This window comes from Chiloscyllium plagiosum, unplaced genomic scaffold (assembly GCF_037043375.1).
Source record: "Chiloscyllium plagiosum isolate Xiang-an unplaced genomic scaffold, Cpla_swu_hap1 HiC_scaffold_2, whole genome shotgun sequence".
NCBI classification, from domain to species: domain Eukaryota; kingdom Metazoa; phylum Chordata; class Chondrichthyes; order Orectolobiformes; family Hemiscylliidae; genus Chiloscyllium; species Chiloscyllium plagiosum.
The window spans coordinates 19,596,223-19,614,447 of record NW_028270140.1 but is presented as its reverse complement, the minus strand read 5'-3'; the positions used below and the strand labels follow the sequence as shown (position 1 = coordinate 19,614,447).

The 18,225-nt window shown below is 38.6% G+C and overlaps 1 protein-coding gene across 1 annotated transcript in view; it reads left to right on the top strand.

The window, feature by feature from the left end:
• uba6 (ubiquitin like modifier activating enzyme 6) overlaps positions 1–18,225 on the top strand; it is a 122,110-nt gene that overhangs the window by 22,912 nt on the left and 80,973 nt on the right. The window contains exons 3-6 of the mRNA XM_043720610.2: positions 154–248; positions 5,576–5,604; positions 9,795–9,889; positions 14,502–14,613. Of these exons, the coding sequence (XP_043576545.2) occupies positions 154–248; positions 5,576–5,604; positions 9,795–9,889; positions 14,502–14,613 (331 nt within the window). The remainder of the gene's footprint in view (positions 1–153; positions 249–5,575; positions 5,605–9,794; positions 9,890–14,501; positions 14,614–18,225) is intronic.

The window sequence follows — 18,225 nt, the reverse complement described above, 5'->3', positions numbered from 1 at the left end:
TTTTGCAGTGCTTCCTTGTTTCAGTTTCTGGGCATTTTTTTACTGGCATTATTTATTGATTAGATGTTGAATAAGAATGGAAAAACTAGTTAATGTAAAGAGACATTAAAACATTCTCTTGCTTATTATATATTTTTTTCCTTTTCAATGCAGCCGACAGCGCTATGTCCTGGGGGACAATGCAATGTGCCAGATGGCACGGTCTCATGTTTTCCTAAGTGGAATCGGTGGATTAGGTATTGAAATTGGTAAGCCAAGTTTTTAACATCATTCAAAATGAGAATGGAATGTGATTTTAAAATGGTGCATCAGCATGTCTTAATCTATCCTTTCAGACTGAGACAGTTATAAGCTGCCCTTTGCCTTGATTGCCCATGTACTTTGCAAAGGCAGTCCATATAATTATTAAAGGTCTTGTAAAGTCAGTGTTCCTTAAAAATTTCCATGTAATCTCTTTTAATTGGAATTAATATTCTTAATTGGCAACCAGTGGCATCAAGAGGTGCTGCTTTAATAGTTTTTTTAACATTGCTGTTGTACCAAGACAACAAAGATCCCTACCATATCATGCTGATATAAAAAATCATTCCATCATTCATTCATATTACAGCCTCATTTATTATATCCTCACGAAAACAGATGATTACTCATATATCTGAGACTCTGGTTTGATGCTGCCATCTGCTCTTTTACCCTTACTTTACCATGGTACTTATGTAGTAATCATTTTATTATCTAGATATTTTCGTTATCAAGATATCGATTTACTTAGATTCTTTTCCTCGCCTTTGTTCCCAATTAAATTTTGCTCACTGATTTCCTGTCACGTGTCCTATTTTTGTGTTCTCAAGTCCAAAAGGTGCAAATGTAAATATTTAGCTCGTTTCTCCCCATGTATCACCACATTTGGGAGTCTGATCAGACCTTGCTTTCCTCTACCAAAATGGCTTATCACTCCATGATCACCCTGGAATGCATACTTGACACCCATCTCCTGGGGTCCCTTTCCCTGCTTTCTTAATTTCCCCAACAATAAGCTAGTGGGCATCTTTGTGTTTAAGTTTGAGATCATCCATTTAGTTGTCACTATTATCTTCCTCTTCTACTAAGCTTAACTTTTGAGAATTCTATTGTCTTTACTGTAAGTCTATAACTTTCTGAAGTTTCTTGCCTCAGCAAAAAAGAAAGTTATTAAACTGAGCCACTAATTCCAGTGTGTCTGTTCCCAGCAAAATAGCAACAGTGGAGCATAATTTGGGTTTCCAGCTTGTCCATATCCCTGAAGGTTCCAACACTTCAGATGCATATCCTAGTGTTTTTTTAAATACCGTGAAAGTTTCTACCACTGCTTCAGGCAGTATGTTACAGATTCACACAACTCTTTGTTGAAAAGAAAGTTCTCCTCAATGTTCCTTTAATCCTTCTGTCAATTACTTTTAACCAATGCCTCCTGGTTATTGATCTTTCTGCTAGGAGAAGCTTTTTCCTATGCGCTCTATATTGTCTTCCCATTGCTTTGAAAGTCTCAATTCATTCTTCTCAATATCCTCTATCCAAGGAACACAATCTCAACTTATCTGGTCTTTACTCATAGCCAATATTTTCCTGCCCTGGCAGTATCTTGTAAATCTCCTTGGTATCCTGCTTAGTGTAGTCACATCCATCCTGTAATGAAGTGACCAGAATTGTATGCTGTCCTCTGGCTTTGTCAAACTGGTGTAAACTCCCTGCTGTTATATTTTGTAATTCAACTAATAAAATTAAGATATCCAAGTATCTTTATTAACTATTTTTTATTCCTATCCTCTTATCTTCAGGAACTCCATTTGGAACAGCCATTTCAGCCACAAAGTTTCTAGCCTCTAACCTTTATTTTCTGCCATGGAACTATATTTGGATCCAACTTGTCACCTAGCCATGGATTCTATAAGTTTTATATTTCTGAGCAGTGTCCCATGTGAACCTTTGTCAGAAGCTTTCCTAAAATCTACCTTGACCACATTAATATGCCACCATCATTAGTACGCTGAAAGAAAATTCATTGTAGTTAATCAGACATTACAGTACCTCAAAAAACTCAGTTCTGATTATCCATGATCAGTGCTTTGCAAAATGATGATTAATACTGTATCTTAAAATTTATTCCAATAATTTGCTCAACGTCGAAATTGAGCTGGCTACCTATCAATCCATCTTTTACGCAATTTCTTTTTAGATAGAAGTACAACCTGAGAAGTCTTTGAATCATAGTCATAGAGATGTTGAGCACGGAAACAGACCCTTCGATCCAACTTGTCCATGCTGACCAGATATCCCAATCCAATCTAGTCCCACCTGTCAGCACCTGGTTCATAACCCTCCAAACCCTTCCTATTCATATACCCATCCAGATGCCTTTTAAATGTTGCAATTGTACTAGCCTCCACCACTTCCTCTGGCAGCCCATTCCACACATGCACCATCCTCTGCGTGAAAAAGTTGCCCCTTAGGTTTCTTTTATATCTTTCCCCCCTCATCCTAAACCTATACCCTTTAGTTCTGGACTCTCCCACCCCAGGGAAAAGACCTTGTCTATTTATCCTATCCATGTCCCTCAATAAGGTCACCCTCTGTCTCTGATGCACCATCTTTTGGGGGATAAGTGACCTGTACAAGAAGGATGGATTGCACTTAAATTGGAAGGGGACTAATATACTGGCAGGGAGATTTGCTAGAACTGCTTGGGAAGATTTAAACGAGTATGGTTATGGGGGGCGGTGTGGGATAATCGGAGACTGGTACAGTTGAGAAAAGAAGTGAGTCAAACAGTCAGGACAGGCAGGGACAAAGAAGAGAACAAGGTAGGACTGATAAATTAAACTGCATTTATTTCGATGCAAGGTGATTAACCGGGAAGGCAGGTGAATTCAGGAACACCATCTGGGGTATCATAGCAATTACAGAAATATGGCTCAGGGATGGACAGGACTGGCAGCTTAGTGTTCCAGGATTGAAAATGTGTTGCTGGAAAAGCGCAGCAGGTCAGGCAGCATCCAGGGAATGCTTCTTCAGGCTTATGCCCGAAACGTCGATTCTCCTGTTCCCTGGATGCTGCCCGACCTGCTGCGCTTTTCCAGCAACACATTTTCAGCTCTGATCTCCAGCATCTGCAGTCCTCACTTTCTCCTCATAGTGTTCCAGGATACAAATGCTACAGGAAGGACAGAAAGGGAGGCAAGAGAGGAGGGGGAGTGGCGTTTTTGATGAGGGATAGCATTACAGCTGTACTGAGGGAGAATATTCCCGGAAATACACCCAGGGAAGTTATTTGGGTGGAACTGAGAAATAAAAAAGGGATGATCACCTTATTAGTATTGTATAGACTCCTTATAGTCAGCGGGAAATTGAGAATCTCGGTTATTTGTAAGAATAATGGGGTGGTTGTGCAAGGGGGTTTTAACTTTCCAAACACCGACTGGGACTGCCATAGTGTTAAGGGTTTAGATGGAGAGGAATTTCTTAAGTGTGTACAAGACAATTTTATGATTCAGTATGTGGATGTACCAACTCGTGAAGGTGCAAAACTTGAGCTACTCTTGGGTGACTGAGGTGTCAGTTGGGGAGCACTTTGGGGCCAACAACCATAATTCTATTAGTTTTACAATAGTGATGGAAATGGATAGACCAGATCTAAAAATTGAAGTTCTAAATTGGAGAAAGGCCAATTTTTATGGTATTAGGCAAGACCTGTCAAAAGCTGACTGGAGGCAGATGCTCACAGGTAAATGGACAGCTGGAAAATGGGAAGCCTTCAGAAATGAGAAGTCTTATGTGATTAATTTGTGTCTGGCTGCTAAACATATGATCCAGCTGTCATATGGATGGGCATGTGATTACATTGTAAAAAGACATCTTTGAATATCTCACTTTGCTTATGAAAGGATTTAATTTGGTTTTTCTCGAACTCAAATACTGAGTAACCGCTCCGTCTCAGTGGTACACAGGGTATAGTGCATGTGTGTTATTGGAACTCTTGTAATGCCTATTTTTGTGGGTATAATTGTACAGGAAAGTAAGAGTACTTTAGTGTAATGTTTTCTAAATATTGTGTACAGATTGTGACTATAATAGAAGTATTGATGTGGCTCTACTTTAGTCATTTCTATGTGTTTAAGGATAAGCCCCACTGCACTGATTAGGGAATATTATGTAATTTCTAAAACTGTTGAGGTACAGATTACAGTAAGCATTAAAATAAACTGTTGTGAATATTTTACTGATGTCAATATTTCAATAAAGTACTGAATGCGCAGATTACCATGCATGTAATACTGTGCATTACTTTGAATATTCAAGATTATTTTATATAAGAATGCAGTTTTTGATTATAGTACAATTTAGAATCTGTTAGGAGAATACTTATAGGACCGAATAAGGCAATTCAGCCTGATTTGCCTGTGCCAACTCACTGAGAACAACTTGCCGAGTTCCACTCCCCTGCCCTATCCCTTTTCACCTTCATTCCCATTTTCATTTCCCTTTTGAAAGCCATATTTGAATAACTCTCCACCACCATTTCAGGCAGTGCATTCCAGATGATAATCAGTCGTAGTAATAAAAAAGAATTTCCTCACGCCTTTAGTTCTTTGCCTAATTCCTTTTAACTATTAAATGGTTATCGGCAGCAACAGGAACAGTTTCATTTTATCCACTTTGTCTAGCCGCCTCATGATTTTGAACACCTTTATCAAATCTCTCAGCCTTCTATACTCCAAGGGTAACAATTGCAGCTTCTCCAATCTGCCCATCAACACACAGCCCTGATTCCTAAAAGCATTGTAGCATAGATCACAGGATGTTTCACATGTCTGTTATTAGAAATCTTTTAGTGCCTATTAGTGAGGGTGTAATTGCACAGGGTAGTAAGAGTACTTTATTGCAATGTCTTATGAATACTGTGGTACAGATTGTGACCATTATAATATTGATTCTGGACAGTACTGTATCGATACTGGGAATCTTAAAAGTTCTAGTATCATAGAAAAGATTACTGTTCACTATTAATGTAAAGATTAAGTAATTATATTGCTTTTAGCTGAGATGATTACAGTACAAGTCCTAAAGACCTTGGGACAAATTGACTTGTATGTTACCAGCATCTACTGGTGCATTGTCCTTAAAATGCATGTATGAGTATGGAATGCAAATGTTGGCTGAATTTATTCACACCCTGTTTCTTGAAGTGCTGAAGCATATTTAAGTTGTTTACCATTATGTAGAGATCTGCTTTTGCAGCACAGCTTAGGGCTCAAGTCTGGCATTTACCCTGTCTCTATGATTTACTAGATCAAAAGATCTTAGAATCAAAATATTTAAGCAAATGGCTTTAGTAACATAGTGATCAAATCACTAGGAAGTCTTGTTGTTATGAGCTAATGAAATAGTGAAGTAATTTAATCGGTTGCAGTTTTTAATGTTTTTCATGGAAGTGGAACACTATTTGATGATTGCTACTTGTGTTACAATAAATACCGTTTTAAGTGATCTGGTGAAATGTTTAAGGCAAAAATAACAGGTCTTTTGCATTCCTTTGCAGCGAAGAACATTATTCTTGCAGGGATAAAGGTAGGGTGAATGTTGACTTATAAATATTCTTGATTTACGTGTTTTTGAGTTTTGTAAAATTGATATGTTTTCTGGTTTTTGTCTTAGTTTTTCCAGTTTTAATATTTAAGTTATTTAAGGGACTTAAAGATGACTATAATAACAGAAAAATGTATGTTCAGAGAGGAATTGTGGAATATGGGTTTAGGTAGCTGAAAGTACTACTAGCAATGGTGGGCTGAAGGAAATATAGGGTGCTAAGAAAAACCAGAATCAGAGGAGTGGAGATTGTGTTGTAAGATGAGGTTACAGAGATCGGGTGGATTGACGCCATGAAGAACGAAACACAAGTATTGTAATTTAAATTTTTGAAACTGGGGGATCAGGAACTAATATTAGCCAGTTAAGGAAAAAATGAGACTGTACTGAATTTAGTGTTTCTTAGGATATACGCTGCAGAATTTTGGGTGAGCTGAAGTTTTGAAAGGAGGAATATGAGAGTCTGGTCATGACAGCACAGGAATAATTAATCCAAACTCCACAGTATCCACACTTGGAGGAGAATTTGTAGGTTGTAGCTTTCCTATATATGTACTGCCCTTGTCCATCTAAATGGCAATGGTTGTGCATTTGGAGGATGCTGTCTATTGAAGTCTTGGTGATTTTGTTGCAGTACATCTTGCAGATAATACATGTGCATCAGTGGTCAAGGAATTGAATATCGAAGATGTTAGATGCGAGATGTGTAGCAGTTCAGGAGGTAGCTTGCCGTGCAATTTCCAGGGCTATGAGGGATGAGCAAGAAATGCTGGCTTAGTCAGCAGTGTCCACATCTCATGTATGAATTGCAAAATATTGTTTTCTAATGAGACACTAACGATACTTTAATTCCAGTGACTGATGAAAATTCACTTTGTAAGTGTAGCAAACAGCATCAAAACCTTAACAGTCCTGCTTTGAAATTCAGGGAACTCTGCTCGTACTTGAACCAAGAATTCAGCTTTTTGTTTTATTGGAACCAAAGTGTGTGCAGGTAGCACACCTGTCTTGATGGATCACGCCAGCTGATTGCAATCTCAAGTTTAAAGAAAGCAAACTTGAGTCTGCTATCAGTTGAGATGTTCAAGGCAAGTCTCTGACATGGATACTATAGAAACATTTGTGAAAGGTTCGTCAATTAGCACTGAACATACTGCTCATATCATGCTTACCTAAATTTAAGAAAACAGAGCAGTAGGTTTAACTTCAAGGTAACTGAGATAGTACTCTAATTTTGATAATTGCTTTGTCTTTGTCGATTTTCCAGTAACTCTTTCAAATACTTTAAGTTGGTGAATGTTGGTAGGTTACTTTTGTCAGAAGCAAACTTTACTCCATCTGACTTTAGGAATGCAATTTACAAAAAATGTGTGTCATCTAATCTTGTAACCCACTGTGCATGCAAACTACATTAGTTCCATTTTCTAAATGAGCTTTTCTCTTCCTTCAAAGACATTTTTAATTCACCTCATCCTTAACATCCCATCTTAAAAAAAAAGTTGCTTATGCATTGATTTCAATATTTTGTTTCCTCCAAGTATTAGCATTTTAGAATAAAATGTTTCATATTGTAATGATGTAGTATTACTTAGTCATATTAATTGTTTCAAATATAGAGAAGGATCGGTTGTATACTTAATAGAGCTCATCAGTTTTAAAACTGATAGCTCGGGAAATTGAAAATCAGTTAAGGTCAACATCAGATGATTGATTAAAAGTCAAAACTGTCACTTTGAAAGATGTGGGAATAGGCACTACAAACTAAATCTAAATGTTGGACGCTGGCAAGCAAAGATTTATCTTTGAAAGCCAAACCTTTTAACCCAAGGAATATTTGTGCTAGTTTGTAATCTGCCTGTACCTCTGATTATGTAATGATTTGTGACTTTGATAGTATTTTTAATTTCAAGTCTTTCTTTTAATGTTAAATTACCTTAAGAAGCAACAAATGAACTTTACAAAAAGTTTAAACCCAATCAGCTTCACAAGGCTAAGACTTTTATTTAAGCACCCAAGTGCCATCAATACTGGCAGCTCCTAATTTGATTTAAATCATGACAAGTTACAGCAAAGTTAATGAAAGTGAGCAAAGGAACAGATGCGAGAGTGCAAGCAAAGCAAGTGCATAAGACGATTCACTTTTATGCACTTTGGCCAGTGTGCATGCTGAGAGATGTCTCGTATATGTATTCCACAGTATAGGAGCCCCTTGGTCTAATCTGAAAATGGCAGTAACACCTAATGGGATAAGAGTGGATGTAGGATTACAATTTGTGAATATAGAAACAGGTGTAGGTCATTTAGATCTTGAGCCTGTGACGCAATTCACTGAGATAGTAAATGATCCGTGAGGTGAGGTGAACAGAAAGAGCTAGCGATCTCAGATTTAAAGTGAGCATTCAATCTAGTATAGATTGTCATCTTCAAAAGAGAGTTCCAGACTTCTTCTTTCATTTATATATAGAAGTGTTGTTTAATCATACTTCTAAAAAAAATTGACATTAATATTTTTACATCATGTACCTTAGTCTTACATTCCCAAACAGCAAAGCTGAAGTTTCTCCTTTTCTACTATATTAAGTACTTTGATAAAATAACGTGGAACCCATTGTTGAATTCCAGGAAATACAACCTCAGATAATGTCGCAAACAGAGAATGCTGGAGAAACTCAGCAGCTCTGGCAACATCTGCAGAGAGAAATAGAGGTAATGTTTTGAGTCTGGTATGCCAGAAAATTCAGAAGATAAATCCTACTGGACTTGAAATATTTACTCTGCTTCTGACTTCACACATGCTGCCTGACCTTTCTCCAGCATTCTGTTTGTTTTCAGATTTCCAGCATCTGCATATTTTCTCTTTGTTCGAGTAATTAGATCATGCCATCTTTCCTAATAAAATAACCCTGTGAATCTACTCCACAATCCCTTTAAGTCCATTATATAACTTCTAAGGTGTGGAGCCCAGAATGGCTCTCAGTACTGTATGCATTGTCCACGCAGTTTGTCATTCAGTGACATTTATTCCTCTCTGATCTCCTAGCCTAACCCCAAAAAGTGCTATTCTCCAGATCTTCCACTGAAGCAACCACCAACAATGTATTCTGAATAGTAACACCTCCATGGCTCTTTGCATCTGGAAGGGTTGGGGTTAATTGTCACTCCCACCTTCTGTCAGTGGTATTTGGGCAATTTCCTTGGCCTGCTCCTTCTCTGTTTGAATGCCTCACACAACAGTGGAATTCCAAAATTCATTCTCAGCATCTGGGGGCCAGTTCTTTTGAAAGGGCATGACAGAAAGGGTGATGAGGCAGGTCTGTGTTGTCTGGAAATGAATAAAATAATATAACTATTTTATATGGAACTGCAAGGAAACATACCTACCATGCTTCCCGCATGACTGGAAGGATGTTTTTATTTTATTCACTTGTGGGACATGGGTGTCGCTGGCTGGCCAGCATTTATTGTCCGTCTTTAGTTGTCCTTGAGAATGAGCTGCCACAGGCCAGATATTTCATTTCTTTGTTGACACTTCGTAGCGCTACAACTGAGTGACTTGCTAAGCTATTTAAGAGGGCAATTCAAGTCAACCATGTTGCTGTGAGTCTGGAGTCACATGTTGGCCAAACCAGGTGAGGATAATAGACTTCGTTAAAGACATGAGCTCACCAGGTGAGTTTTTCAGACAGTCATTAGATTCTTAATTTTAGACATTTATTGAATTCAAATTCCATCGTTTGCCGTGGCAAGATTTGAACTCTGATTCCAGAAGATCACCTGAGTTTCTGAATTAATAATCTAGTGATAATACCACTTGGCCTCCACTTCATTGGTTGCAGAATATTTTAGGGCAACTAGAATTCATAAGATAAATATATATAAATTAAATATTTTAGTTTTAAAAAATAAAAAAAATTAAAGAATATGTAAATAGATTTTTTATCTGCATCTTTGTCCTTACTTTGTGTGCAAGCTAATTTGCTTGTTTGATTTTGAAATGGAATTGACCACATGTTACTTCTTTGCACCTCTATCTACAATGAAGGCAGGGAATGGCCCTGATGCTACAAAACTCTCCCTTTTAAATTTCAGATATTGTAATGTTTGAGGTAACATTACCTTGTTTAATGTGACAAATGCTGATTTGTGAATATGTTTCTTTCTCCTTGGCCTAGTCACTGACCGTCCATGACACCAAGACATCTGAAACATGGGACCTAGGCACTAACTTCTTTCTGCATGATAATGATGTGAGCAGTCACAGAAACAGGTAAGCATTACATTCACAATGCTGAAAATCTGACTTAGAGTCAAAGCGATGTACAGCATGGAAATAGACCCTTCAGTCCAACTTGTCCATGCTGACCAGATATCCCAATCCAATCTAGTCCCACCTACCAGCACCTGACCCATATCCCTCCAAACATCCAGCACTTCCTCCTCTGTAATTTGGACATTTTTCAAGATGTCACCACCTATTTTCCTACCTTCTATATCTTCCATGTCCTTTTCCACAGTAAACACTGATGCAACCTACTCATTTAGTATCTCTCCCATCTCCTGCAGCTCCACACAAAGGCCAACTTGCTGATCTTTGAGGGGCCATGTTCTCTCCCTAGTTATTCTTTTGTCCTTAATGTATTTGTAAAATCCCTTTGGATTCTCCTTAATTCTATTTGCCAAAACTATTTCATGTCCCCTTCTTGCCCTGCTGATTTCCGGTTATGTATACTCCTCCTGCCTTTATACTCCTCTAAGGATTCACTCGATCTATCCCGCCTATACCTGACATATACTTCTTTTTCTTAAACTGGAATATACTGTCTCTGGACTCTCGTTATCTCATTTCTAAAGGCTTCCCATTTTCTAGTTGTCCTTTTTACCTGTGAATATCTGTCTCCAATCAGCTTTTGAAAGTTCTTGCCTAATACCATCAAAATTAGTCTTCCTCTAATTTAGTGCTTCAACTTTTCGATCTGGTCTATCCTTTTACGTCACTCTTTTAAAATTAGTAGAATTATGGTTGCTATCCCCAGGGTGCTTCCCCACTGACACCTTAGTTACCTACCCTGCCTTATTTCCCAAAAGTAGATCAAGTTTTGAACCTTCATTAGTAATTACATCCACATACTGAATCAGAAAATTTTCTTGTACACACTTAATAAATTCCTCTCCATCTAACTAAGCTCTTAACACTATGGCAGTCCCAGTCGACACCGACAGACATTTTGTGCAGTGAATTTGTACTTGCAGAGTTACATTGTACTTTGCTCAAAAACTGCATGAATTCATGTAAGACTCTGTTAACTCACTTTTTAGATTAGAATCAGTCCAAACATTATGGCACAGACAGAGAACACAGTAGGCTAACACCTTCATATTGTCTGGCTAACACCAATTGTTACAGTTCACCTGAGAATGTAACTCTTTAAACCTGTTGGACTGTAACCTAGTGTTGTGAGATTTTTAACTTTGTACACCTCTGCCCAACACCGGCATCTCCAAATCATGTCCTTCCTGTAGCATTTGTATCCTGGAACATTAAGTTGCCAGTCCCGTCCAACCCTGAGCCACGTTTCTGTAATTGGAACTATATCCCAGTCCCATGATCCTAACCATGCCCTGAGTTCATCTGCTTTCCCTATTATTGCCTGTTGCATTGAAATAAATGTAGTTTAATTTATCAGTTCTACCTCGTTCTCTGTTTTGTCCCTGCCTGCCCTGACTGTTTGACTCGCCTTTGTTCTCAACTGTACCAGTCTCAGATTGATCTGTTTCCTCACTATCTCCCTGGGAAACTACCCCCCCCCCCCCCCCCCCCCCAGCAAATCTTGTTCAGATCACCTCTACCCCAGAAGACATTCCAATGATCCAAAAATGTGAATCCTTTTCTCTCACACCAGCTCCTCAGCCATGCATTCATCTGCTGTATCCTCTATTCCTGTCCTCACTTGCTCGTAGCACCTGGAGTAATCCAGATATTACTACTCTCGAGGACCTCCTTTTTAAATTCCTGCTTAACTGACTATTCCCCTTTTAGAATTTCATCCTTTTCCCTTCCTATGTCGTTGGTTCCAATGTGAACAATGACCTCATGCTGGTCCCTTTCCTCCTTGAGAACATTCTGTGCCCTCTCTCAGACTCAGGATCTAAACTTTGGATTTAGGCTGTTGTCAGGAGCAACCATTTTATGCATGCTTTTATTAACCACAAAATGGCTTCTCAGTGCAAAGTAATATAACATGGTTGCTCCTGACAACAGCCTAAATCCAGATTTTAGATCCTCAAGACATCTTTGATTCTGGCACCAGAGAGGCAACACATCATTCTGGTTTTTTCCCTGCTGGCCACAGAAACGTCTGTCTGTGCTTTGGACTAGAGAGTCCCCTAATGCAATCAATCTTTTGGAACCTGACGTACGCCTCTTTGCATGAGAGCCAGTCTTGATACCAAAAACTTGGCTGTTCATGCTACATTCCCCTGTGAATCCATCGCTGCCTACATTTTCCAAAACTGCATACTTGTTTAAAATGCAGATAGGCACAGCAGACTGAAAAATGTGTTGCTGGAAAAGCGTAGCAGGTCAGGCAGCAGCCAAGGAGCAGGAGAATCGACGTTCGGGCATAAGCCCTTCTTCAGGAATGAGGAAGGTGTGCCAAGCAGGCTAAGATAAAGGGTAGAGAGGAGGGACTTGGGGGAGGGGCGTTGGGAATGCGATAGGTGGAAGGAGGTTAAGATGAGGGTGATAGCCTGGAGATGGGGTGGGGGCGGAGAGGTAGAGAAGAAGATTGCAGGTCAAAAAGGCGGTGCTGAGTCCGAGGGTTGGGACTGAGATAAGGTGGGGGGAGGGGAAATGAGGAAGCTGGAGAAATCTGCATTCATCCCTTGTGGTTGGAGGGTTCCTAGGTGGAAGGTGAGGCGCTCTTCCTCCAGGCGTCATGTTGCCATGATCTGGCGATGGAGGAGGCCAAGACCCCTGCATTACCTGTCTACTTCCTTTAGCTTTCCTGGAGTTAACCCATCTGTGAGACTGTATGTGAGACTTTTCTTCCTTCCTATAACTACCATTCATTATACTCCCTTGCTCTTGTAAATTCTTCATTGCCTCTAACTGTCGCTCCAATTCGATCTGGTAGGATTCGCAACCAATGACATTTATTGCAGATAGAATCCTCAGTAACACATAAACTCTCCCTAAACTCCCACATCTAACAAGAAGAGCATATCACTCTACTAATGGCCACTTCTGCTTCTTCCAATTTGTAAACCCAGAAAATATTATTCCTCTATAAAACTCTGCTCCAGGCTAACTTAATACTTATGACTTATATTTGTAAGTTTAATTGAGAGACATATCTCAATAAAACATATAATCAAGAAATAATCTACTCTACTCACTACTGCAGACTTACAGCAAGACCACACTTAAAACTTCACATATCTGTTTCTTTGCTGTGACCTCTCCCAAACAGATTCCTTCAAGATCAGTTGTGAATCTCACTGTATGTTAATATTTCTAGATGCACTCCGATATCCAGCGATACATGAATTTAACAGCAAATGCAGTAACTGTGCAGGTTCACTATTGAACTGAAATAAGTGCAGTCCTAAAATGTAACATTATTTAATTATTTCAACTATGTAAAATATTTCTTTACCAATGCATCCAAAGTACATTTCTATGTTGTTTTAGTACCAGCTATTAGAAAATATACCTAATTAAATATGAAATGTTATGTATATATTTGCATCTAATCATCATACAAGTTAAACGTCTGTGTAAAACTGGGAGGAACATGACACTTTAAATGTTGACCTGTGATTATAACTTATTTTCAAAATACAAGTGCACTTCATTAAATTTGTCATAAATGTTCTGTCACCCACTTGGTCCTGTCAAGATGTTGGCATTCAGACATTTGTTCTGAATTGTGCATCTGCAAGGGGTAAATTCACACTGTAACACTTCCAGTTGACTTATTCATCATTCTTGTTAAGGGTTTAGTTTCTTTTAGCAATTAATAACAGTACTATCTGAACACTTTTCATAGATTATAAGTTCTGATTTTTGTATATCGCCTTGCCTCGAGGTAATCCAAACTAACAGTTCAGTGCAGTACTGAATAGGGTTGCACTGATACCATCTCTTATAAAAAGCATTAAACTATGGTATCTCGGGTGGCTGTAATAGATTTCATGCCACAATTTGCAGAAGAGAAAAGTGGTCTGGGCTAGATTTATTCCTCAGCCAACATCACTGAAACTGTTATTTTGTTTCTGTTGTGGGATCTTGCAGTTTGTAAGTAGGCTGCCACATTCCTTACATTTCAACAAAACTTCAAAAGTAATGAAGTTGCTGAAAAGCATTGAGATTTGCTAAGTTTGAGGAAGATGCTATGTAAGTACAAGCTTTCCCTTTCCTCCCTCACTATCCTAGTCTTCCTTTATTTTATCTTTTTTTTCTTTAATAAGGATTCAAACAGATTTTCCAACTGTGTGCCCCACTTAAACCCAATTTGTGCACACAGCGATGCTTAACCTCAGAAGACAGTAAAACTGTACAAGTTTTCCATTGTCTAATTTTTGTTTGTGTGCATGAAAGCAAGAAATGGCACTGACATTGTGAGAAGACTATTTTGTAAACTTCAGATTTTTTTTTCTTTCCAATCCAGTAAGTGTTTTTCATAGTGTTCATGGAAGCAGATTCTCATTACTTAAGTGGTAGGCTATTTTGCTTAATGCAAATATTTACTCCAATTTTTCTCTCCTATCTGAAAGTGTCCACTTGTTTTTGCGTGAAGTACTAAAAGTATAGGCAAGAATTGAATAATTTATTACAATGTTCTAAAAGGTGATTAGTTTCTTAATTATTTAATTTGCAGAGCTGAGGCGACTGTTTTACAACTTGCAGAGCTGAATCCTTATGTCCAGGTCAACGTATCCAATGCTCTTTTGGACGAAAATACAGATCTTGGCTTCCTGCAGCATTTTCAGGTATTAATACAAGATTTTAAAATAATCCATTACTTTACGCTGTCTTTGTTATTACTAAATACTCATGGAGCTGTGCTTTGTCTTGACTACTTTTAGCTGATCAGTAATCGGCTAAACTACCTCAGCAGTAAAATGGTCTAGGTTTGGACTGTCTTCATAACTTTTATTGTTAAAAGAAAAGTTGGTTTATAGTGTTCTGATGTTCTGGTTCTTTAAAATTCATGTTGACAATCCCCTTGCCTCGCACAAACAATCTATTATTTTCTGACACCTTGAGTATGCACAAGGAGCCAACTAGAGCATGTAGGAATTTTACACTAGCATAAGAGTTTTAAATTTGGAGTGCTGGTGAACAAGAAGCTTGAGGGAATAGGTGAATAAGGTTTGGAGATATGGGCAACAGAGGTGGCTGCAGGATTACAGGAGAATGTTGGATTAAACGAATCAAGAGGTAAAGTATAGATGTGGTTTCTACTATGAATGAGTTGAGGCAGAGCAGAAACAAACTGAGATTAAAAGTATGTGGTCTTGAAAGAAAGTGTATTGATCAAAAACTTGGATCAGGGTTTGCTTGACATGATGTTCAGGAGCACCAACTGATTTAGATGGGAACCAAGAATAGTTTTTTGAACAGCTTCTAAGTTAATGGTTCAGGAACATGTATAATGTCTGACAACACTGATTTAAAATTATCACCACGAATTGTTGACCTCTTAGAAACTACTTATATCCAATCCCATAACTCCATCTGTCTCTATTCTGACCAGACTGGATTGTTATTTAAACCTTATCCTTGCTTTAATTTTTTTTGCAGTGATGGGTACACTGGGAAGCAGGTTGGCAACATGAGTTTTTAACAAGTGCACTGGGTTGAAACGTCAGCAAGAGAGATTAGTATAATTGGAATAACATCATGCAAAGAAAAAGTACTGAGTTCTTAATGAGGCCTTTGCAAACTGCTGACAGTGGCATAGACAGAATCTGTTTGCTTAACCGAGAGGAAGTCTAGCCTGAATGGTACAAGAGAATAGAAAGGTCAAGATTGTTTGGAAGATTTAGGCTAAGGATCGGAATGCAAGTAGCATGGGGATGGTTGGTGACAAAATATCCATGAAGAAAGAAATGAAAGTAAGCACTATGAGCTAAAGGAAAGGGATTAACACAAAAGCAAGTGGTCTTGTTTTAATGCGAAGCGTTCTGTAGTTCGATGATGAGTCAGGAGGGAAATCAATAAGAAAAGGAAATAAAAGTACTGAAAAAGACAGCCAAGATATGCACGCAAATGTACAATTCGAGTAACAGATGTAGCTAAAATTAGAATGAATATATCCTGGTTGGAAATTGGGGCAGGGAAGTCAATCAGGGCCCAATAACTAGCTCTAAGGGTCTGATGTTCTCAGCTTGAGGGCAGACCCCACTAGACTTTTAGTGTGGGTATAACCAGAAGCTTGCACCAGGGGCACCAATGGGGCTCGTGGTTGCTGTCCCTGACCTTGGTTGGAAACTGTAGGAAGAAGACAACAAAGAAAGCCCAATATTTAAATTCAGCATTCCTTCAGTGATGTGAAATTGACTTTGAAATGGAGTCAAGTTGAGTAGGTTAAGAGATATGTGCCAGTGAGTCAATGAATGGATTGAGGAGTCATTTATGAATTCTTAAGCAGTTATAGATTTGCCTTGAAAATTAAGGAGTAGGAAAAAATAACAGTAGGCTAAATTTGAGCTTTTCTAATTAATTCACAGGGTAGGTATTGCTGGCTAGGATAGTGTTCATTGTCCATTTGTAGCCGACCTTGAGGTGAACATGGCTTTTTTGAACTGTTGCAGGTCATATGGTGTAGATATACCATCGTGCAGTTAGCAAGGAAGATCCATAATTTTGGTCCAATGACAGTGAAGGAATAGTAGTTAGTAGAATGGTGCATAACTTGGAGGAGAACTTGCAGTTCTCCAAAGCATCTGTTGCTGTTGTCCTTCTAGGTATCAAAAGTCATAGGTTTGAAATATACTGTCAGAGAAGGTTTGGTGAGTTGCTGCAGAGGGTACATACTGCTGCCACTGTGTATTCGTTGTGATGGAGATAAATATTGAAGATGTAGGATAGGGTGCCATCAAATGGGTTGCTCTTTCCTGGATGATGTCAAGCTTCCTCAGAATTTGAAGCTGTACTCATCCAGACAAATAGAGATTGTTCCACTATACTCTTGACTTGTGCTTTGTACATCTTGGACAAGCATTGGGGAGATGGGAAGTGTTTTATTTGCTGCAGAATTCCCAGCCTCTATTGTGCTTTTGTAGCCATAGTGGCTGATCCATTTCATTTTCTGGACAGTGGTAGCAGGGGGATTCAGCCAATATAATATCAAAATAATTTCAAAGATGGTGATTATTTCCCAGTGCTTATATGGTGTGCAGGAGCTAACACCAGAGGTATGTGGACAGCTTCCGTATCTGAAGAACCAGAAATGTTACTGAACGTTTTGAAATCATCGGCAACATCTCCAATTCTGTCCTTATAACAAAAGGGAAGGTCATTGATGAAGCAGCTGAAGGTCATTGACTGCCACCATTGCCAGTATGTCTTGCCTTAGATAAGGAGTCCAAAACTGTTCACAGTATTCTAGCTGTTGTCTGACTGATGTCTTGTGTCGTTTTAGCAAAACCTTTTATACTCCATTCCCTTGATAATAAAAACCAGCATTCCACCTACCTTCCTTATTACCTGCTGAATTTAACTGCTAGTTTTACGTATTTAATGCAGAATTCTTAAATCTCTCTGTTCTGTAGCAGTTTTTTTCAATTTAAATAAAATTCAGTTCTCCATTCTTCCTGCCAGAGTACACTACCTCACATTTTCCCACATTATATTCCATCTGCCAAGTTTTTGCCCACTTGCTTAACCTGTCTCTATCCCTCTGCAAACTCTGTATTCTTCTCACTACTTGTCTTCCCAATTTGTTTGTGTCAGCTGCAAACTGGCTATGAAACATTCATTTTTTCTCATCCATGTCTTGAATATTTATTGTAAATTACTATGGTCCCATTATTGTAATTACACAGATTGCCATCCTGAAAATGCCCCCATTATCCGAACTCTGTCTCTTGTATTAGTTAGCCAGTATTATATCCATGCTAATAAACTACCTCTAACACAATTAGTTATCTTAAGTACCTTAATCTGTCATATCTTATCATAAGAAATAGGAACAGGAGTAGGCTGATTGGCTCCTTGAGCCTGTTTCACCATTCAATAGGATCATGGCTGATCCAACATTCTTCACATCCACTGTCCTGCTCTATTCCCTTAATCCTTGATTTTCCTAATTGATAATCTATCTATCTCAACCTTAAGTTTACATTGGGATTCTGCCCCCACAGCTCTCCATGGTAGGGAGTTTCAAAGACATACAACCTTCAGAGAAGAAATTCCTCCTGTTCCCAGTCTTAAATTGGCACCCCATTATTCTGAAACTATGTCCTCTGTCCCTATACTCTCCCAGGAGGGAAAGCATTATCTCAGCATTTATCCTGTCAAGCCCCTTAAGAATCCTGTATGTTTCAGTGCGATCACATTTCAATCCTCTAAACTCAAAAATCATACAATACCAGATT